At 58.3% G+C, this 20981-nt stretch overlaps 2 protein-coding genes across 3 annotated transcripts; both read left to right on the top strand.

Moving 5' to 3' along the window:
• Positions 1–46: 46 nt before the first annotated feature.
• On the top strand, positions 47–1781 carry LOC136367590 (alpha-2Db adrenergic receptor-like). The gene has a single exon (XM_066329350.1). The coding sequence runs from the start codon at positions 604–606 to the stop codon at positions 1630–1632; it is 1029 nt and encodes a 342-aa protein (XP_066185447.1). The 5' UTR covers positions 47–603; the 3' UTR covers positions 1633–1781.
• Positions 1782–5014: 3233 nt separating this feature from the next.
• Positions 5015–20265, top strand: GRK6 (G protein-coupled receptor kinase 6). 2 transcript variants are annotated; one of them, XM_066329347.1, is made up of 16 exons: positions 5015–5156; positions 8181–8276; positions 10765–10877; positions 11187–11264; positions 11461–11561; positions 12790–12882; positions 13179–13242; positions 13872–14012; positions 14717–14907; positions 15652–15689; positions 15813–15902; positions 15993–16201; positions 16465–16602; positions 16822–16959; positions 17099–17233; positions 18835–20265. In XM_066329347.1, exons 1-16 carry the CDS (start codon positions 5105–5107, stop codon positions 18883–18885), a joined length of 1728 nt encoding a protein of 575 aa, XP_066185444.1. In that variant the 5' UTR covers positions 5015–5104; the 3' UTR covers positions 18886–20265. The 2 variants fall into 2 exon arrangements, with proteins under 2 accessions (XP_066185444.1, XP_066185445.1); XM_066329348.1 differs by having other exon boundaries at positions 18083–20265.
• The last annotated feature ends 716 nt before the right edge of the window (positions 20266–20981 follow it).

Below are 20981 nucleotides of genomic sequence, written 5' to 3'. Positions count from 1 at the left end.
TCTCCGAAGGGCTGAGCTGGCAGGGTCCATGGTGCCCCACAGCAGCATATCAGTGAGCGAGGCACAGCACGGGGCAGCCACACAAGGTCCTGGGCTGCCGCAGTGCTGCTGAGCTGGGATCATCAGCAGGATGATGACCCGGAATGGTTGGGGCAGTGCCCCTGCACCAGCAGGCACCCTCGCACCAGTGGCTGGAGCCCTCCTGCCATGGTGACCCTGAAGGGAGCCCTTTAAGTGGCAATAACAGCTTCTCCCACTGCCCACAGATGTTTGGATTCCTGCCAGTGATATCGGCCCACCCTTCCCTCCCTCCCTCCTCCCCGCCCGCCCTCCTCCGGACTGGGACCAGCAGAGCGAGCAGCGCTGCCGTGGGAGCCTCTCTGCGTTCCCGGCACTGCCGCTGTCCCGCATGCCCAGCCGGGCAACCACTGAGCCGGGACGACCTCGCCCCCAGACCGTGGGTCAGTGCAGGAGTGGCGGCAGCCGGGAGAACCCCCCGGGGACTCAGCGATGCTGGGACTGCGCCCACAGCCGCTTCGGGATCGGTGAGCTGGGTGGGGGAAAGCCCCATGGGGCTTCATCTGCTTGAGGGGCCGGGCCAGCATGGAGCCGGCCAGCGCCCTTCCCAACACCTCCGGTAACGGCAGCGGCGCCGGCAGCGCCCCACACTCACCCGCAGCCACGGGGCTCATCTTGCTGGCCGCCCTGTCTGTCCTGCTGGCCACACTGGTGGGCAATGCCCTGGTGGTGGTGGCCATCTCCACCAGCCGGGCCCTGCAAGCCCCGCAGAACCTCTTCCTCGTGTCCCTGGCCTCGGCAGACATCCTGGTGGCCGTCCTCGTCCTGCCCTTCTCGCTGGCCAACGAGGTGATGGGCTACTGGTACTTCGGTGGGCTGTGGTGCAGCCTGTACCTGGCGCTGGACGTGCTGCTCTGCACCGCGTCCATCGGGCACCTCTGTGCCATCAGCCTGGACCGCTACTGGGCCGTCACACGGGCGGCGCGGCTCAACCTGCGCCGCAGCCCGCGGCGGGTGAAGGGCATGATCGGGGCCGTCTGGGCGGCGGCGGCCCTGGTGGCACTGCCACCGCTCCTGCGGCCACGGCCGGGCGGGCGGGAGTGCCAGCTGAGCCAGGAGACCTGGTACGTGCTGGCCTCCTGCGCCGCCTCCTTCTTCGTCCCCTGCCTCGTCATGGTGGCCGTCTACTGCCGCATCTACCGCCTGACCGCCCGGCGGACGGCCGCCCTGCTCGCTGCCCGCTCCCCGCGGCCCGCCGGCGGTGACGGAAAGGTGACAGGCGTCGGGATGCCGGGATGGCGGCGCCGGAGCCAGCACCAGAGCGTGTTGCTGTGCCGCCGCCGGCTGGTGCGGGCGAGGGAGCGGCGCTTCACCGTCGTGCTGGCCGTGGTGATGGGGGCCTTCGTGCTGTGCTGGTTCCCCTTCTTCTTCACCTACAGCCTGGGGGCTCTCTGTGGGCAGGGCTGCCACGTCTCCAAGCCCCTCTTCAACTTCTTCTTCTGGATCGGCTACTGCAACAGCAGCGTCAACCCCCTCATCTACACCCTCTTCAACCGGGACTTCCGTGCTGCCTTCCGCCGGCTCCTTGCTGTCCCCCACCGGAACCGCACTTAGGGACCCACTGGGACATCGGGGACACGGCCCCCAGCCCTGCTCGGCATTTACAGCATCTGGCCCCACCACACACCCTGGATGGCAGTGCCAGTGCGCGGCTCGAGGTGCTTCTGGAAATGCAGGATTGAATAAAACGAGACCAAAGCCTCTGCCTGGGGCTGATGTCTGCCTCCAGGGAGCCCAGAAAGTGGCACCAACTGCCAGCACCTTTTGTCACCTGCATCACCCCACACATATGCTTTGCAGCAAGTGGTGACAACTTGCTGTGGCAGCTCCAGTGAGTATCAGCCCTCCCCACTCTCAGATAAATGTCTGTGCACTCTCTTGTGCAGGGGATGACCCCCACAGCTGCTGCGAGGAGACAAAACCCTCCACATGGCAGCATCACCAGCACTGGGCTGAGCTGGCTGAGCCACCACAGCAGCCCAGTCCGAGCCCTGTGCCTCTCTGCCAGGGCTGTCCCCTCTGGAAACCTGCCAGCTGTGCTATGTCATGGGGGCTCTGTGAGGGCACACACGTACCCACAGTGGGGTACAAGGGTTGCGGGTCTGGCATGGAACACCCCATATCGTGCTCAGGGGCTGTACTGGGATCTTGCTGCAGGAGGGAAAGCAGGAATGATATCCCAGTGCCAGAAAGGCCGTTTTCTCTTGGGAGAGTGTCGGAGATGGGATCGCATGGGAACAGGCTGCGGCACAGCCTGACGTGCAAGAGGCCACAGAGGCAGCCGTGGGGCGAAGACCCGAGGGCAACCACATCCCCCTTGGGGGGCAGAAGCCGCCCCACACCCACCCTGCCTGGCTGCCTGCCTCGCTCTGCACAGACACCCAGGGGTCAGGGGCTGCTCCACTTCTTCAGCTTTGCTGCTCAAAATAGAAAATCTCAAAACATTGGACTTTTTCTGGGCTAAAAACAGCTGCTGGCGCCTGGGAGCTGGAGCTCAAGGAACACTGGCCCCCGCCAGCCCCCCAGCCCCTGTCGGGGTGGGTGCAGCTCAGCTGAGGTCTGGGGGCACTGGATGGGATGGGGGACTGGATGGGATGGGATGGGGGCTGGATGGGATGGGGGTACTCGCAGCAGTTGAGGATCCCTGGGCCATCACTGTGCCTGCTGGCCCCATGTGGGGAGGCTCATGGTGTGAGCTTTGGAGTCAGCAGAGGTTCCCAGCGGAATTGGGTTGGGATGGGTCCCAGTGTTGACTCCTGGAGGCATCTAACCCCAGTGGCTGGAGCTGCACGGGATCTGCCTGCGGAAGGAGCTGCCCTATCGCTGCTGCCCAGCTTCCCCTCCTGCTGCACATTCTCCTTCTCACAACTAAACAACATTTTGCTTCTAAAAATACCCAGGTGAGGGCAGCTAGTGGGGACCTGGCCAGGCCAGCTCTCCAGGGGGCCATCAGCCCTGTGGCAGCACCCCAGGGCCCCACAGTGCCCTGGCCAAGCACCCTGGGTACCAGCCAGGGTACCAGGCACTGTCTGTCCTTCTGTGCATGAGCACACAGCTCCAGGAGGGTGCTGGGCAAGAGGGGCCAGCTGGAGTGGGGCACACAGGGTCACCCCTGCTTGGGCAAGGCAACACCAGTGTATCAGGGCAAAATCCGAGTCAGCGAAGGGAACTCAAGCTAATGTCTGAAACGTCAAATCCTGAGGGTTGGATTTGATGTTTCTCCCTCTCCAGCCATGTCATCCCCTCCACAGAGCTAAAAAGCAGAGTGGCAGTTCCACCACCTGAGCTGCTGTGGGATCTTTTGGGGTCATCAGGATCCTCTGGACACTGGTGCTGCTCCAGCAGCCTCCCATTGTCCATGACTCTTGTCAGTGATGAGAATGATGCTTCAAAATGCCAGGTGGAAGGAAACAGAAAATAGCAACACAAGGGTTAATGCTGGAAATGGATGGAAACAGAGTCATCTCATTTAAAGTTCAAAATAAACATGTGGCAGGTTTGGAAGGAGAGCAGCTCTAAAAGAGGAGCTCTCACAGCATGAGCTCATCCCTCCAGGCAGAGTGACAGAGAGATTACCCCCAAGGTATGGCAGGGCAAGCATCCTCCTCCTCCTCCTCCTTCTAATCGCTGCAGATTTGTACCCTGAAGATGTGACACCTGAATTCCGGTGGATGCTGAAGGGCACGGTGGCCACAGGCGGTAGCAACTGCGTGGACAGTGAGTGCTTGGAGTAATCTGTGTTATTATCATCCTCACTACATCCTGAGGACAGGAACCCTTCTGCCCTGCCCAGGCTGCCATTGACAGACACCAGTCAAGGTACCTGCCCATCATCTCCTCCATGCCCTGGCCAGCAGCCACCAGGAACGAGACATCTCCCATGGGCTGGAGATGACATGGAGCAAGAGACAGAAGCCGTGGGAAGGCAGAGGTGACATCCTCACTCCAAAGCCAGGAGCAGCACAAAGCAGGGCAGACACCACTTGGTTTAAGAAGATTAAGGAGCAGTTTCATGCCCAGGAGAGGCAGGAAGATGGGCAGGTGACCTGAGGGGCTGAAAGGTCATCAAGGGTGCTCCAGTACAGGCCAGCTCTGCAGGGAAACCAGAGACTGGTTTGCTGGAGACCAGGTGGGGAGAGGTTCCCATACCACAGCTTTTCTTCAGACAGGGCAGCACTGCTGCTGATTTTGGTATAAGTTTTTAAAAACTAGCTTTTAGAGCGAATAATTGTTGGAAAGAAACTGGCGGGAGCTCAAACACCTGAAGGGCACGTGAGTTGTCTGGGTCAGCTGCACTGGGGGATGAGAAAACCCAAACCTCTCCGGCAGCGGTGACCACGGAAACAGGGCACAGCACCGGAGCTTGGGTCACCCGCCCCGTGACCGTGATTGACCGAGATACCGGGGAAACACGCGTGACTGCTCGGACTTTATTCAGGCTGCGAAGGTGGGGAGGCTCCCCTACACATGTGACCGGTTCTAACAGGGCACCTCAGAGAGACCCCAACCCACAGCAAGAGAACCAGAACCGGAACATCGCGGCTTCCAGCGTCCCGGCGCGAATTTATATGCAAATTCTCAGCCCCGCCCACCACAGGACACCCTATCACGACTCGCTCTGAGGCTGAGTGGCAGCTCCACAATCAGATGACGTAGGAGGCGGGGCTCCCCATGGTGATCTCCGCTGACTCTCTCCCAATCCGTTCGCGGTGTCCTCTGAGTGACATCTCGCCCTCCAATCAGCGCTCGCTTCCTCGTCCCGGCAGGGCTTCGCCGATGGCGTCATTGCCTTGGTCCCGCCCCGGCCGCCGCGCCTCGCGGGGCCACCGGGAGGACGGCGGCGCTGTGGAGGGGGCGGGGCTTCCTTAGAGGATAGGCCAATGGAAGCGCGGCGCGGGAGGAGCGAGGGCAGGCATTGGCCGGGCGGGGCGCGGGGGGCGCGGCTTCGCGGCGGCGGCGGGGGGCGGCGGGCGCGGGCCGAGCGCGGGGAGCGGAGCCGGCGGGAGGCGGCGGCGCCCGCGGGCCCATGGAGCTGGAGAACATCGTCGCCAACACCGTCCTGCTCAAGGCCCGCGAAGGTGAGCGACGCCGAGTACTGGAGCTGGCGGGGCGGCAGGCCCGGACTGCTGGCCCCGGCGGTGCCGCCCCGGGGCTCGGCCGGGGCCGTCCCTCCCGGGGCATCGCGGCCTGGGCTGGGAGCGGGGAGGCGGCGGCGCGGGCTGGGCACAGGCATTCGGCTTCCCCCGTCCGGCGCAGGGGTTGCCCGGTGCTGTGCTCGCCCCGGGGGTGGTGAGCTCCCTCCCGGGCGGCCTCGCTGCCTCTCCGGTGCTGATCGCCCCATCTGCCTCTCCTCCCACTCCAGAGGCTGCTCCAGCTCCTCTGGCACAGAGAAGAGGCAGTTTTGGGTGCCGTAGGAGGGAAAAAAAAAGTTGATTCCAGTCCGGTAAACTGCTGCTTCCCACACACGGGCCGATCCCGAAACTGCGGCGGGGAGCCCCACCCGTCCGCCGCTTTCACACCATCCCCGGCCGGCGTCTGCGGGGCTCCCGGAGCTCTGCTTCGGGCCCGCGGCGCTCCCACCGCTCCAGGGCCACGCTCAGTTCCAGCCCCCGTGTGGGATGCAGCCTGCGAGCAACAGGGCTGTCCTGAAGATGCAGGCGAGCTGCGTGGAGAAGCCTCAGGAGGGGATGGGAAGTCTCACACAGGAACCTGGTCCTTTGCACAGAAGATCCGCTTCAGCCAGGCATCGATGGGTTCATTAGATCACGGATGTGGTGGGGAAGTGCAGTCCCCCCTGTCCCGTGGTGTGCAGTTGGCCACACCGAGCCATCCTGGAGTCTGAGAGACCCGCTGAAATCCAGTTAGAGGGCTTTGGAGATTAGATTTGTGGGAACAAAAAGCAGCGAAATTTAATTTGCACGGGCAGAAACATTTCCAAGCTGCTTGAAAACCAGGCTAAGTGTAAGGACTCTTGGCACAGTGACCGTGGTGGACCATGACGTTCGGGTTCACAATGAAAAGGTTTGGTTCAAAACCAAGCAGCAGGGTTTGTGACCTCCAGGCACGAGGCCCAGCTTCACACGGAGTGACCCGGAGACTGGCTCCTGTTGTGCCCTTGGGGAATGGAGTTTTGGCACCGATGCAGCACGAGGTGCTGGACGACTGCTGCTCCTGGTGCTCCATGGTGCCTTTCTCTTGGCAGCAGCAGGCAGTTTGCAGGGAGAAACAGCCCAGTGTCACACTTGTGCCAGGTGGCTCTTGGGCTGTTAGAGCTGTAGCTGTCCATGCTGCCCATCCGTGACTCTCCCACCTGTGGCTGGGTGTCCATGGTGGCCACTGAGTTGAGCTCAGACAGCTTCTGTGACAGGACAGAGCTGCTTGGTGGGCCAAATCCAACAGGCCTGGGTTCTTTGCTCCAGTCTGGACTTTTTGGAGCTTCCTAGGCTCGTGTGGGAATGCAGAGCTGAGCTGGGATGTGCTGAGGGGCTGCTGGCAACCACCTTCGGCTGCTGCCACAGCACGACCATGCCCTATGTTTGATCTGACCCACGGAAGGTGAAGGATCCTTGTCCCCCTTGCCCTGACAGAGGGACAACAGACCAGCTCTCATCTATCACCCAACTGTGAAGCTTGCTCCTGGTGAGCTCTGGGTGCAGGCAGCCCATCCCCAAAGCAGGGGTGCTGGGAAGTTGCTGTGCAGGAGCCCAGCTCCCCGCTGGACTCGGTGCTGGGAGGGCGGGGGAGGACCGCGCATGAAGGGCGCTGGAGCCTCCTTTCAAAGCAAACAACTCAAGGAAACGCAAACTCCGGGTGCTGTGGGGTTTTGCTGTGCCTCTCTTTGAGCTCTCTTGGGGTGAGGGTGGCCTGTCCTCCCCTGCCCTCATTTCGCTGCCCCCATCCGCTTCATTGTCGCTGACAAGAAGGTGTCTGCGCCGCTGGTTTCTTCCAGCCCAGCTTACCCTTGAGTCACTTCCTTCCTGAGTTTGTACAATCGTGCGGCCCAGCTGCTGGTGCGGGGCAGATGCAGTGCAGGGATCCATGGCATGCCAGGGGCTCGGATCTGGGGCTGGCACTGCATGGGGCTGACCAGGATGGCCCCATCCCACCTGCCTGTCCTCCTGCAGCTCAGGGAGCTGGATGCCAGGGGACTGTGTCTAGGGTTTGGGGCTGAGCTGCATCTGCAGTGGAGGAAAGTGTAATGAAAGTGTTTCTCAAGAGCTGATAAATTATGTTCAACCCCCTCTCTGTGATTTCAGAAGGCCGGGCCTCGGGCCCAACTCTCGGCCTGACCACTTTGGGAGGGTGATTTAAGGAATTTCCAAAGAAAGGTGGGAAATTGTGTGTCTTGGCACTGGGAAAGCAATCCCTGGAGGTTGGCTGATCCCAGCAATCAGTACTTAGTCCTTGCTATGATGTAAATTTTTTGGACTATCTAGAAGCTTTCCCACCCTATCCTACAGCACTGGGCATTTACTTCAGCAGCTGAAGCTGGAATAATACCTAGTTCTTGGATCTGGATTTTCTGAGGCTGCCTTATCTCTGGAGAAAGGTGGGAGTGTCCTCACTTCACAGGTGGGAAACTGAAGTGATGAGCCCCAGGCAATGCAGCGAGTTGTCTGTAGAGCCAGGATTAGAGCAGGAATTCCTGTCTCCCAGTTTCATGTCCTCCCTCTGAGAACCCCTCCCTGGAGTAAGCAATCAGTCTGGAATGAGTAGATGGCATGAACATCTTCACTGCGGTAGGAAGAGCTTCACACCAAGCAAGGCATGGCCTGGAGGGGTGATTAGTTATGCAGAGGTGCTGGGGACAGGCCTGGGAGTGAAGAGCTGCTGTGGCTGTGGACACTCCTGCTCCTGGTGGGATTCTCCCATCATGAAAGATCTTAAAGTTCTTGTTTGGGATTTGTTCAGCAGCCAGAGGTTGGTCTGTCCATTTCCAACCGAGACTCCCAACACTTCTGTCTCCCCAGAGATGGTCGTACCACTTTGGTCTTGTTTTCCTTGCCTGGACTTAGAGAGAGGCTCCTTCCTCAGGCCAGGCTAGGCTGCAGTCAGACACCTTTGCTTCCTGACTCACGGTGCTGATTTTGTGTGCCCTGCAGGTGGTGGAGGAAACCGGAAAGGCAAGAGCAAGAAATGGCGCCAGATGCTGCAGTTCCCCCACATCAGCCTCTGCGAGGACCTTCGGCAAACCCTGGGTGAGATGCAGGGCCTGGTGGGAGCCAAGGGGACAAGCGAGTTGTGCACCCCAAGCTGAGTGTCAGGGACATATAACAGGGCAAATCCCAGCCAGGATTCCCTGGAGTTCAGAGTGTAGGGAAGAAATAATGGGTAGGTAAGCGGCTGATGATGTGCTGTGATGAGCTTCACTAAGTGAACATCCCCTTCTGTGTGCAGACAGACCTGCTCCATGCTGCAGAGTTTTGGAGTGTCACTCTGGGGTGCCTTTGCAAAAATAACAAAGGTCTTGCTAATGTTCTCTGTTCTCCCTGGCTGGATTCAGCTCAGCTCCACAGACCTCAGCTTCTAACATTCAAGCAGTAGCTCTTCTCAGGCAAACTGTGTTCTTGCTGTGTGGAGTGGATGAGAACTGATGTTGAGTAGGGCTTGGCCTGTCATTTTCATTCTGTACTTTGTACTCTTCATGGTTTTAATGTTGTTTGTGCAGCAGGCTTGGTCCTGAGATCATGTGAAATTGTTTTGGGGCACAGAGGGTGCAAGTGCTTTGCATCCTGGGAAGAGGAGAGCTTGTTTAAGTTTTCAGTCTGGATTCAGCTGCCAGCTAGAGAGTGGCACAATGCTGGCCTTGTTTCAGAGCAGGTGCCACTGAAACAAATGGGTTTGGGAAGTTTCTGCAGCTCACATTCCCAGTTCTGCCTTGCCCAGGTTCTCCAGTCCTGGCAGTCCTTTGGGCCCCACAGAACTGTAGTACATAGAAAAAACTCAACCTCACTCATCCACGCTGTAACCCTCAAGCTCAGAGCAGACAGTGCAGGCTGTCCCCACCTCCCTCTGCCACACAACCTGTGCACCATCTCTCAGGGCTGGCTTCACAGCCAGATGTGACTGAATGGAGACCCCAGCCTTGGATTTGCTGCTGGCTGCCTCTCTGGAGAAGAGCAGGGCTCTGGCTTGGGCTCTCCTTGCAGCTCCCATCTTGACCATCCAAACCCTTTTTGCCTCTTTGGCTTGCGATGCCCTCAGCAGAGCTTTCCCTCAGTTTTTGTCCATCCTGTGCCTGCAGCCATCCTTCCCGTGGCTGTGATGGTGTTTTCCAGCACTGAACTTCACCCATTTGCTGCAGTGAGTGCTGGTGGTCTCTGTGTCTGCTGTCCGGCTATCCAGGACAGTGACCTTGCGAAGATTTGGGAAGCAAGTCCTTCCCAACCACTGGCTGTCACCACTCATGTCTCACTTCCCCTCGGAGAGGCACGTGAGCAGTGCTCTGACCCAGGTGGCAGCAGCTTTGCTTGGTTTTCCCATGGGAGAGATGACCCTGTTCCTTGTGCTTGGGCACTCTTTGGCTGGGGTGTCTTTCTTTTCACCTCACAGCCTGCTGCAAAGGCGTTTCTTTCCTATTCCAGAGTCTTGGCAGGACTGTGGGCACGGCGGGCTGGTTGCCCACTGCAGAATTAAGCTTTTTGTGCCCTGACCACAGGGAGTAACCTCGTGTGAGCCTGGGCAGCAACCAGGGCAGCTGAAAGCTTTTGATCTTGCCGACAGCAAATTCTGGCCCTCCCCAGCTGGAGGGAACTCCTTCCCCTGCAGACACAAGGAAACCAGCTGGTGCGGCAGAGCTGGTGGGGCCACCTCCTCCCCCACCACAGCCTGCCCGGCTCTGCTCTCTCCTGCACCCTCAGGAAGCTGCAGCTTCCTCGGGAGAAACTGCTGCACAGGGAGGGGAGGGCTGGGAGTACCCAGCGCTGGGATCCCCTGGGTGGCTGCACGTCTGCACTGCAGGCAGCCCACAGCCCTCGGTGGCAGTGGCTGTCACAGAAATGTGTTCTGGCCTGCCATCAGACAACATCTTGTGAGTGGAAGGGGAGGAAAAAAGCAGAGAGCTGGAAGTGCTCTGGATAGTCAAAGGGGTTTGCGCCTGGGCTGCCAGAGTTCAGAGAGGGGTGGGAGGAATCTGCAAGAGTTGATGTACAAGAGAGTGGCTGTCACATGGAGTGGGGAGTTGTGACTCCTGTGTGCACATCAGCAAAGCATCTGTGGGAATGGTGCCTCCCATTTTGATGCTGCTGCTTCCAGCAGGGTCTTTGGGAACACAAGTGGTTTGGTGGAGTCATCAGAACAACTCTTGGCCTGGAAGATCTGCCTTGAGATAAGCTTGGTGTGTTCCTCATGTTCCAAGGAAAGCTGTGTGTCTGGAGTAGTTGGTTGATCTCTGTGGAGAGAGGAGAAAGCCTTAAGGCAAGCAGCTGAGGTCTTTTGCTAGGAACAAGAGGTTCAGGCTGAACAGAACAGCAGGTCAGTCCTCTTTCAGGGAAGAGGGGAATGTAAAACCTCAGCAATGTCCCTTGTCCCACTGGGTGCGCTTCACTCTCCTGAGAGTCTCAGGCTGTTGGGACCTGTCAGCAGCCCAGCTGAGGAGTCACAGCACCCCCACTGCTGCCTGGCCAGGGCGGTGGGCTGGGACTGCTCCTTTGGGATTTAGCAGTGTGACCTTCTCCTCGTTTGCAGAGCGGGACTACCACAGCCTGTGCGAGAAGCAGCCCATTGGGCAAATGCTCTTCCGGCAGTTCTGCGAGACACGCCCCGAGCTCTCACGCTGCGTCAAGTTCCTGGATGCCGTGGTAAGAGCAAAGCCCATCAGGCTTCCCTGGGGGAGACAGGGATGTTCCTGACACCCTGGGCACAAACTGGTTGGCTGGGTGCTCCAGCAGGCACTTCTGGGCACATAGGGTTTTCTTGTAGGAAAAACCTGTGAGTCAGAGCCTTGATAGGGCTGGGTCTTTGCTTAGGGAGATGTTTGCTGGAGATCTGGTTTTCAAGGAAAGCACGGGGAGCTTTGGGCAGAGGGTGTTGCTGCTCCACAGCTGTTGCCCAGTAGCAAAGCTGGGTCTCTGGCTGGACCTGCCCCTCATACTGTTTGCTCTCTCCAGGCAGGGTACGAAGTGGCTCCAGATGAGAAGAGGAAAGAATGTGGGCAGCACCTGATTGAAAAGTACTTGAAGCCAAATGTGAGTAAGAGGGTTGTGTTTGCTGCCTGCAAGGGCAGAACAGTTGGAAAGCCAACAGCTGACCTTGCCCACGTCCTGCCACAGTCAACATGCTTAGCAACCACCTCACAAGTTGCCACACTGTTTTGCCCACTGACCCTAAAGCAGAGCCCTTGGGCTCTGCTCCCTATGTCTGACTCCATCCCTTTGTCCCCAGAGTGAGGACCATGTGCCTGAAGTTCCTTCACAACTGGTGGATGCCTGTTGTGAGAGGCTGGAGCAGGAGCCTTCCAAGGAGCTCTTCAAGGAATGCACTAAGTAAGCTGGAGGGCTGGGCTGTGCCTGCAGGTCACACGTGGCACAGGGATGATGCTGCAGCTGATTCACCTTGTCCTCCATGGTCCCTTGCTCTGGGAGAGGGAGAGCTGGTGCTAAGGCTGGGGCCTGGGGGGTTTTGGGGCAGCACTTTGCAGCTCAGCTCCAGGAAAGGATATCTTGTGCCATGGGAGCCACGAGCTGCTGCAGAAACCTCTGCCAGGCCTCCCAGTCAGAGTTGCCATTTGGGAAGACCCTGTACCAATGCCATTCCCAGTGCTGTGCCTGGATCTTGTAGGGTCCTGCCGGGCTGAGCCACTAGCTGTAGTCTGTGCCAGCTGTCCTGTCCCACTGGCCACAGAAGTGGCTGTTGTGGTTGGCTTACTCTGGCTGTTGCTGGAGGGGTCTAAGGTCACCTCTGTTCCCATCACAGAAGCAGTGGCCGAGGTCCTGGCTCCGGGTGTGAAGCGGAAGCTCTTGGGCAAACCAAGCTTTCAGCCTCACCTCTCCCTGCACAGTAGCTGGAGCATGTTGCCTAACTGAGTGCAGGGCTGTGGCAACACATTTGCTGCAGTCTTCTGGGGAGGCTTAGCTCTGTGTGTGGTAACCAGTGTCGTGTCTGAATGCAGAGCCTCCGGGCTGGGCCCTGCCTGCTCTTGGCAAGCTCTGAAAGGGGAGAGCCCATCCGCTTCTCCTTGATGCGTGTTTCCAGTCTAGACACTGTGTCTAAGGCTCCTCACTCCGCTGGGCAGCCCTGGCACAGCTCTCCAAGGCAGTTAGCTCTCTCGAGCAGGATCCCCTGTGGCCTTTTGTGCTGGATATTCATCTGATAGTGAACAGCTCAGCGCCTGGTGCTGAATGTTGCTAGCAGCTGATTACAGCCTTGTGTGCACGTTTGCCCTGTGAGCAGAGGGGCAATTGCAAAGCCCCATTGTCCCCCTTTGTCCTGCAGCTCTGGCTGGTGCCAAGAGGCCACAATTAGCAGTGCCAGCTGGGTCCCAGGGCGCTGCATTTGTCACAGTGGTGGCCTCCAACGCACCTTCCTTTTGCATCAGGCTTAGCATGGAGCGAGGCTTTCTGGGCTATGTGGGTGATTCAGCACCAGGCTGGGCGAGGGATGGCAAAGTAAACAGTCTTTTGGGGCTGTTCACCTCCTCTTCCCTGGGGCTGCTGGCATTTTCCAGGGCTGTGATCAGCTCTCAGGAGCCGTGCTGGCTCTGCTCTCTCCTAGGCTTATCCACGACTACCTGAGCGTGGCTCCCTTTGCCGACTACCTCGACAGCTTGTACTTCAACCGCTTCCTGCAGTGGAAATGGCTGGAACGGTAACGCTCCCCTCACCTCTGGGAAACCTGCACTCTCCTCACACAGCCTGCCTCAGGGGCCCTTCCCCATGCTGGGCCCTGGCAGGAGCCAAGAGCCTGGCCTTTGCTGTCCCTCAAGACCTTTACTGGCACCAGCAGCAGCCCCAGCCTTGCTTGCCTCGTTGGGAAGCAAGGCCCAGTTGAACAGGGGTTTGGGTTGAGCCATAGTCTGTCAGGCCAGGGCATGGAGGTGGTTTGGGCTTCAGCACCTGCTCTCTCATTGCTCACTTCTCACTCTGGTCTCCTTTCCCTCACAGGCAGCCAGTGACCAAAAACACTTTCCGCCAGTACCGTGTGCTGGGTAAGGGCGGTTTTGGGGAGGTGAGTAACCACCATTTCCTCTGCATTCAGGGTACCAAGTAGCCACTGTTGCCTGCTGCCAGAGGCAGACCAGGTTGGCCATCAGGGTGCCATAAGCTGCTCCAGCACCTGGAGACAGGTGCTGCTGGCTGGGTGAGCTGTGGGGGCTATGCTGGGCTGTGTTCTGGGCCTTGTGTGACCTGTTAGCTCTCCCTGAGAGGCAGGAGCTCACCTCTCTCCAGGTGCTGGAGGCCTGGGAAGTGCTGTGCAGGGTTGGTAACACTCTGGAGGTGCTGTGCAGGGTTGGTAGCACGAGTCATGTGGGGCCTGCTGCTAACTGGGCAGAGTCAGGTCTGTTGCCTGTGCCTCGACAGAGCAAACTGCACTCCTGAAAACTTCCTGCCAGGCTTCCTTCTGTTTATGGAATGGCCTTCTGTCTTCTCAGGCACCAGCCATGGTGCTGCTAAAGATGTTAGAAGCGTTACAGCTGGCTCTTTCTTCTCTGTAACATCTGGAGCTGTCACTGTTACCTGTGTCTTTGCTTTGACAATGGGCTTCTTTGCTTTCCTGTGCCTCTTCCTGAGAGCAGAATCTAGATCCCCGCTCTGGAAATGGCAGTGGGAGGGTGCTGAGCCTTGTCCTCCCTCCAGGTGTGTGCCTGCCAAGTGCGTGCCACAGGGAAGATGTATGCCTGCAAGAAACTGGAGAAGAAACGGATCAAAAAGAGGAAGGGAGAAGCCATGGCCCTGAATGAAAAACAGATCCTGGAAAAAGTGAACAGTAGGTTTGTAGTAAGTACATAGGAATTGCTCTCACTTTGCTGCAATGCTGGATTCTTTCTCCAACCAGCCAGCCTGGCACCTCTGTGCTCCTCACCTGGTGTGGAGAGGCCAGGAGCAGGCTCTGCCCATGGTGCAGGGTCCTGATAGCTGCACATATCTCACAAGGCTGGGTCTTGGCAAGACCTTTACTGTTGGGGAAGATGATTTACTGCCTCAAACAACATGCTGTAAATGCCCCCAGAGTCAGCCCCAAACACCCACTGGTGTTACAGGCACCTTTGTGACTTTTGGGGCACAAGTAAACAGTGATAAGTGTCTCTCCAGGCAGTGGGATGGGGAGAAGGCCAGCCCTGAGCTGTGTGATTGGGAGCTCTGCCTTGGTGCACTGAGGTGTGGAAAGCCTGAACCCCTTTTTGCAGAGGGTTCATCAGATGCTGATGAACCAACAACCCAATGTTGTTGCATGCTGCCTGCCCCTGAGGGACAGCAGCTTTGGCTCAGGGAAAGTGTCCTCCCTGTCCAAGGAAAGCTGGGGGTGTGCTGGGACTGCTGGGTGCTGCCATGTCCTCCCTGGATTCGCCCAGTTCCTCTGCTGGCAAAGGCCCAGCCCCGAGCCTGTGAGTGGCTGCTTGGGTGGCAAAGTGTCCATGGGAGTGTGGGCACCTCCCTCTTCCAGCTGTGTCTTCTAACAGCCTTTCTGCCCTGAATTGCAGGTGAGCTTAGCCTATGCATATGAAACTAAAGATGCTCTCTGCCTAGTGCTGACCCTCATGAATGGAGGGGACCTCAAGTTCCATATCTACCACATGGGAGAGGCTGGTTTCGAGGAGCCCCGGGCAGCTTTCTATGCTGCTGAGATCTGCTGTGGCCTCGAGGACTTGCACCAGGAGAGGATAGTGTACAGGTGCGTGCTGCCTGGTCCCTGCTGGGAGAGCTTGTAGGGCCTGCAGCATCAAGAAGGTTCCTGCTGCTCTTACCAGCCCAGCTGAGTCTGTCTGCTCAAGAAAATAAGCTCGGTCTTGAAAGCAGCACTGAGCTGAGTGAGAGGAATCGGGAACAGAAAGCTGATCTTGAGAAAGGGAGACCTTAGTCTGGCTTCCTTGTGCTGGTAAATGATCGCCAAGAACAGGATGTGATCATGCTGTGAATGTCTCAGGGCAGGCACTGAACTCCCTGGGCAGTATTGACACTAGAACAAAGGAGGGTAGGCTGCCCCAATGTGCTCAAGAGCTGGGGAAGAGGGAAAACAAGTCGATTGACTGTACGGTACAGTGTTAGGATAGCATGGCTAACACTGGCCAGGAAGTCCCTTTTGGTCCTACCTTGCCCTGGGGCAGGATGAGCAGATAAGCCTCCCTCCTCACTGTCATGGCCTGCCCCATAGTGAGTTCTGCATCTGCAAAGAGGGAACCATCCTCAGGCTCACTGCAGAGGGTTGAAGGTTGTTTTGTTCCACCTCTCTGCCCCGGAGGAGAGAGCTTGCAGGGTCAGCTCTGGGACAGAGGGTCAGGGGAAGGTTATCTGCATGCCCAAGGCAGGGGCATTGCATCCTAAAGTTGCTTATCTGTGATTTGTTCAGATGTGGCTGTTGCTTGTGTCTTTTGCTTTGACAACAGGCTTCTTGTTAATCAAGTCCCTTCCCTCCTAGGGACCTGAAGCCTGAGAACATACTACTGGATGACCATGGTGAGTGCAGGGTGAATAGGAGGCATGAGCCTGAGTTTTTTCTTACTCTGCTTGAACCAGGCTTACCCTGTGTTTTTGGCAGCTTCAAACCCTGACTTTCTCCTTGTCCCCTCCTCTGTGCAGGTCACATCCGTATCTCAGACCTGGGACTAGCTGTGCATGTGCCAGAGGGCCAAACAATCAAGGGCCGGGTGGGAACAGTTGGCTACATGGGTAAGTGACCCTCGTTTAAGCAAAAAGTGGTTCCAAAGATGTGAACTGTTCTCCCTGCCCTCACACATCCCTCCCCCCTGCTCCTGGCAGCTCCGGAGGTGGTGAAGAACGAGCGCTACACGTTCAGCCCGGACTGGTGGGCTCTGGGCTGCCTGGTGTACGAGATGATCGAGGGCCAGTCGCCCTTCCAGCAGCGCAAGAAGAAGATCAAGCGGGAGGAGGTGGAGCGCTTGGTGAAGGAAGTGCAGGAGGAGTACTCGGAGAAGTTCTCGCCCTGTGCCCGCTCCCTCTGCACCATGGTACGGCTGGGCAGCCCTGTCCCTTCACTCCCAACACTGCTGTGCATGCAGCAGCAGCAGCACATCGGGGCTGCTCCCTGCAGAGGTGACAGCAAGCTTCCCTTGTCTCTGATAAGGCAGCACAGGAGGGTTCCGAGTGCCTTCATTCCTTGCCCAGCTGCCTTAGCAGGCCTGTGCTCTCCCTAGAACACCCTGCAGGAGCCCAGGGCTGCTCCTGCACAGAGCACCCTTCACCCAGGACATTGATCTCCTTTGTGTCACAGCTCCTGTGCAAAGACCCTTTGGAGCGCCTGGGGTGCCGAGGAGCTGGGGCCAAGGAAGTGAAGGAACACCCTCTCTTCAAGCACCTCAACTTCAAGAGGCTGGAAGCAGGCATGCTGGACCCTCCCTTCAAGCCAGATGTAAGTGCCCATCTGTTCCTAACCCTTTCAGTCACTGGTGTCAAGGGAAGAGGGAGCCCTGGCATGGGGAGATGGGGCCCTTCCCTGGACCTGGCAGAATGGGGGTCCAGCAAGCTCTGGGCTGCAGGGAAAGGTGGCCTTGGCTTGGCCATGAGCAACACTTGGAGGTGGTGGCATCAAGGTGGAGCCTGGCATTAGAGCAATCTTTGTGCTGCACAGCCCCAGGCCATCTACTGCAAGGATGTTCTGGACATCGAGCAGTTCTCCACGGTGAAAGGAGTGGAGCTGGAGCCCACAGACAACGACTTTTACCAGAAGTTTGCTACAGGGAGTGTGCCCATTCCTTGGCAGAACGAGGTAGGTCTTTGCTCTTGCTTGTGCCCACCATGGCCGAGGGCAGTGTCCCCATGCTGTCCCCACTGCTCTCATGCTCTGCTGGGCCCTCAGTGATGGGCTCCACGTGGCAGTTGCTGCAGCCTTCCTTTCCCTCTTCCAGATGATCGAGACAGAGTGTTTTAAGGAGCTGAATGTCTTTAGCACAGATGGCACAGTGCCCCCAGACCTGGACTGGAAAGGGCAGCCTTCTCCTCAGCCTAAAAAAGGGTTACTCCAGCGCTTGTTCAGCAGACAGGTAAGGGTTTGCCCAGCATTTCCCCCCCAGGCAGTCTCCCAGCAACAGTGATCCTGCTCCTGCCTGTGCCAGGCAGGTCTGGCAGGGAGGTGGGCACAAGAGGGCAGTGAGCAGTCTCCCCTAGTGTTGGGTGGCCACACCCTAGAGCTTTCAGGGTGTTGGGGACATTCTCCATTCCAAGGGAAGCTCCAGCTTTTCCCAAACCAAGACACAGGGGCACCCATGCAAGGCTGCAGGGACCCAGCCCTTGCCTGGCTGGCACTCCCCATGCTGGGGGAGTCAAGGAGGCTGGGAAGGAGTGTCCTCGCTAAACATGCTGGAATCACCCAGGCAGAGGGATGCTGAAGACGCTAAAATATTAAATCATCTCCCTTCTGACATGAATAATACCATTCCTGAACAAGTCCTTGCTCTTAGAATGGGCTGTCTGGGCTCCCCAGAGCACTTCTGCCAGATCTTGAGCCAGGCAGAGAGCAGCTCTTTCGAGGGATGAGGAGAAAAGAAACATGTTGCAGCTGCTGTGGGTTTGCTTGTCTGCCTGTTTCCTCTGCCCAGGACAGTCTTTGCCTTCTTTCCAGGCCTGGCAAAGCCTGGGCTGCTGCCTCTCAGCAGCTGTGTGCAGCTGTAGAACTCCAGCATGGTTGGCTCTGGACCCACTCAGCCACCTGGTACTGACTCCTGCTCCTTGGCAAGCTCCAAGTTGTGCTTTGCAGTTCAGTGGGCTGCCCTAGCCAGAGCCAGCGCTGGGGATACCCAGCCCTTCCCGAGGCAGGCAGGACCTGCCAGAGGATGGACAGCTGTTTGTAGAAGGGGTTGAGCTGTGATTTCCCGCGTGTTTTCTCTTTCCAGAGGTGAGCAGTCACTCCTGGCTGCTCTGCTCAGGGAAATACCCGGTGGCCCACGGACATGGCAAGATCTGGGAAAGAGGAGTGTTATCCTTCAGTGCCTATTCCCTTCCCCTGGCAGAGCACAACCTGCTTGTTGTTCTAACTGCCCCCTGAGCCACTAATCCAGCATCCCTGCTCTTGCTGCCTTTGTGGGGGAGGCCTTGCCCTCAGCTTGAGCCAGAGTTGCCCCTGCACTGCCGCTGCTGGGAGTTCTGCTCCCAGGGGGCTGTGGGAAGTTTCCTTCACTCCTCTCCGGATGTCTGGGGCACACAGAAGGGTTGAGAAACTGTGAAGGGTTTGGCATTGCCCCGTGGTCAGACTCCCATTTCAGCAAAAAGGGCTTCAGCTGCTTTCGTGGCCAGCTGAGCCCTGAGCGGGGCCGAGCGTCTGTGCTGGCACTGAGCTGTGTCCCTGGGTGGCTGCAGTCCCTGGAGCCCAGCTTCCTCACAGCTTCTGAGCTAGCCAGCTGCGTGCTCACCAGTCTGTCTGCCAGGGCCTGAACCTCCAGATGCAGCTGGACTGTTCTCTGCAGTCTGGGGGTCCCCTCCAGCCCCTTGCCTCCATGTAGCTCTCCTGCACACAGTCTGGGAGGGGGGCCTGGCCCATCCCTGCCAGAGGGCAGCTGTAGGCTGGGTTGTTGTGACCGTGCTCACCCTCTGCTTGCTGTGCTCCTCTCTCCCTCCCTCCTCCCTCTCCTTGCCCTTCTGACTTCAGGACTGTTGTGGAAACTGCAGCGACAGCGAGGAAGAGCCCACCCGGCTGTAGAGCACAGCTTGGTCTCCAGCCCCTGGGACCCCCTTGCCTCTCCCGAGTGAGTGCCCAGCCTGAAGGACACGGTCTCAGTGGCCCCACAAGGTGGATTTGTTTACAGTTTTATACGTCTGTATTTGAAGACTCTGAGGATGATTCCAAGGCTGGCAGCAGCACATGGCTCAGGTTGCCTCTGACCATGGGCAAGCCCTGAGACAAAACCCGGACGCTTCCAAATCTGCCACTTGGGATGGTGCTGCTGCCTCCAGCTGCCGCTCCCGGCCCAGGCCCAGGGTGGGAGGGAGGGATCGTGCCAGCGTGGGCCAAGGCCAGGCTGGAGCAGCTCTGCTGACACATTCCACGGTGCCGAAGCAGCACCGCAGGTTTGATGTATATTTATATATGTCGGTCTGTACATATCACATGTCGGTTTTTAACCTATGGGTGGGGGCCTGCACTGCCCCCACTCTGTCACAGGCACAAATGTCCTCCTCTGGGAGGAGCGACAGTCCCAGCTTTGTTCCAGGGAGTCCTGGACAGAGGCCTTCTGTGCCTTGAAGTGTCTAAATCATCTTTCCTGGACCTTTCTGGCCGTGCTGAGGTGTCCTGGCTCCAGCGGAGTCCATTGCTCAGCCCCGAGGCACAGGAAAGCACTGTGCCAAAGCGTCTCCTGTTGTGTCCTGGCAGCAGAGCATCACTGCCTTGTCCTCGTGTCCCTGTCTGCTGGATCCTGCTGCCTCCTGCCTCATCTCACACGTGCTGCCAGCCCCAGCGAGCTGATCCCGAGCCCCTCTCCAGACCACTGGCACGGCGGGACACAGCCACTCCCGGGCACCTGCTGCTGCTGTGGCCAAAGGGTTGGTCTGATCCCCAGCACACTGCAGGATGGTGACAGCACAGTTCCACCAGCTCTGGACCTGTGCATTCCAGAGATGTGGCTATCCCCAGGCCCAGCTCAGTGATGGAGGAGCAGTACATAAAGGACCCTGCTCTCGGGGAGCAAAACTGTGATAAAGGGAATGTTCCTTCCCGGGGTCATGTGAAGCTGTGACCCAAGAGTGAGTGGGCTGGGACCAGCTTAGTGTGTGTCCCCAGGGGTTCTGGGGAGCCAGCAGAGCTCCTGCACCCAGGGGCAGATGCCCTCTGTGGGGAGCAATGTGGGGACCAACCCACCTCTCCATTCAGCTTGTCCTGTCCCCTCTTGTGTACACTTGTCCCCGCTGTGTCCCAAGCAATAACTCGTCTCTTCTGTGTGTGTTTGTGCACACGTGTGTGCGTGTGCTGCCGCCTCTGCTCATTCTGAGCCAGGCCCCCCAGGGGGGCTGAGCACCTACTTGGACCTGTGGTATCATTTGCTTGCCTTGCACTAAAGTTGGAGAGTATTTAAATTTTTAACCTTTTGTTAAGTGTAAAGATTTGCTGTGCTTTGTATCGCTCTCGTGTCAGGGGGGAGTCTGCTCCAAGCCATCCAGGGTTGGTGGCTGTTAGAAGGGGAGTGGGGACATCGTTTCTGGGTTGCCATGGGCTCTGCTGGTGCTCCTGTCCTGCAGGGAAGGCCTGGAGTTGCTCCCCAGAGCAAAAAAGCTGATGCTGGCTGAGCCCTGAGTGCCACAGATGACCCTCAGTGTATCCTGCTGAATGTTCTGGGTCAGTGTTAAGGCATGACAAGTATGAGGCCTTGTGATGTTGGGATGCTTGTGGCTGCTGTGGTCCCTTCTGGGGCATGTCCATCCGTATCACAGCCCCTTTTGGGCTGTCCCAGGTGTGCTGTGGGGCCAGGACAGAGTCCTGCTGCCCTCTGCTCACGGTGCATTACTGCTTCAGGGGGGCCACCATTAATTGAAACCTTGTGGCAGCAAAGTGCTGCCCCTTATCCCAAGGAACAGCCCCATCCAAGGGGAGACCCTGCAGGGTGACACGGGGTAAGGGTCATGACGGTCACCAAGGGTGAAGCAGTCATAGGGGGGCAGCCTGGCTGGGGACACAGGGTGGGTTTGGGGTCCAGGGCTGGCGGCAGCAGCGACAGCCTCGTGCGCAGCGCGGGGGGGCCACACGCAGCTGCACTGGGATGAGAATAGCAAGTGCAGCCGGGTAGCTAGGGAACAGTTGCT

Source organism: Sylvia atricapilla, chromosome 14 (genome assembly GCF_009819655.1).
Source record: "Sylvia atricapilla isolate bSylAtr1 chromosome 14, bSylAtr1.pri, whole genome shotgun sequence".
In the NCBI taxonomy this organism is placed as follows: domain Eukaryota; kingdom Metazoa; phylum Chordata; class Aves; order Passeriformes; family Sylviidae; genus Sylvia; species Sylvia atricapilla.
The sequence above is the reverse complement of the archived record's forward strand: the minus strand, read 5'-3'. Positions and strand labels throughout refer to the sequence as shown.

Bases quoted from the DNA above. Each gene is read 5' to 3' on its own strand.
- GRK6 (XM_066329347.1), top strand. From the start codon at position 5,105: ATGGAGCTGGAGAACATCGTCGCCAACACCGTCCTGCTCAAGGCCCGC. The intron at 16,603-16,821 runs GTAAGTGCCCAT...TGTGCTGCACAG, and splicing joins ACCCTCCCTTCAAGCCAGAT to CCCCAGGCCATCTACTGCAA. The intron at 16,960-17,098 runs GTAGGTCTTTGC...TCCCTCTTCCAG, and splicing joins CCATTCCTTGGCAGAACGAG to ATGATCGAGACAGAGTGTTT.
- LOC136367590 (XM_066329350.1), top strand. From the start codon at position 604: ATGGAGCCGGCCAGCGCCCTTCCCAACACCTCCGGTAACGGCAGCGGC.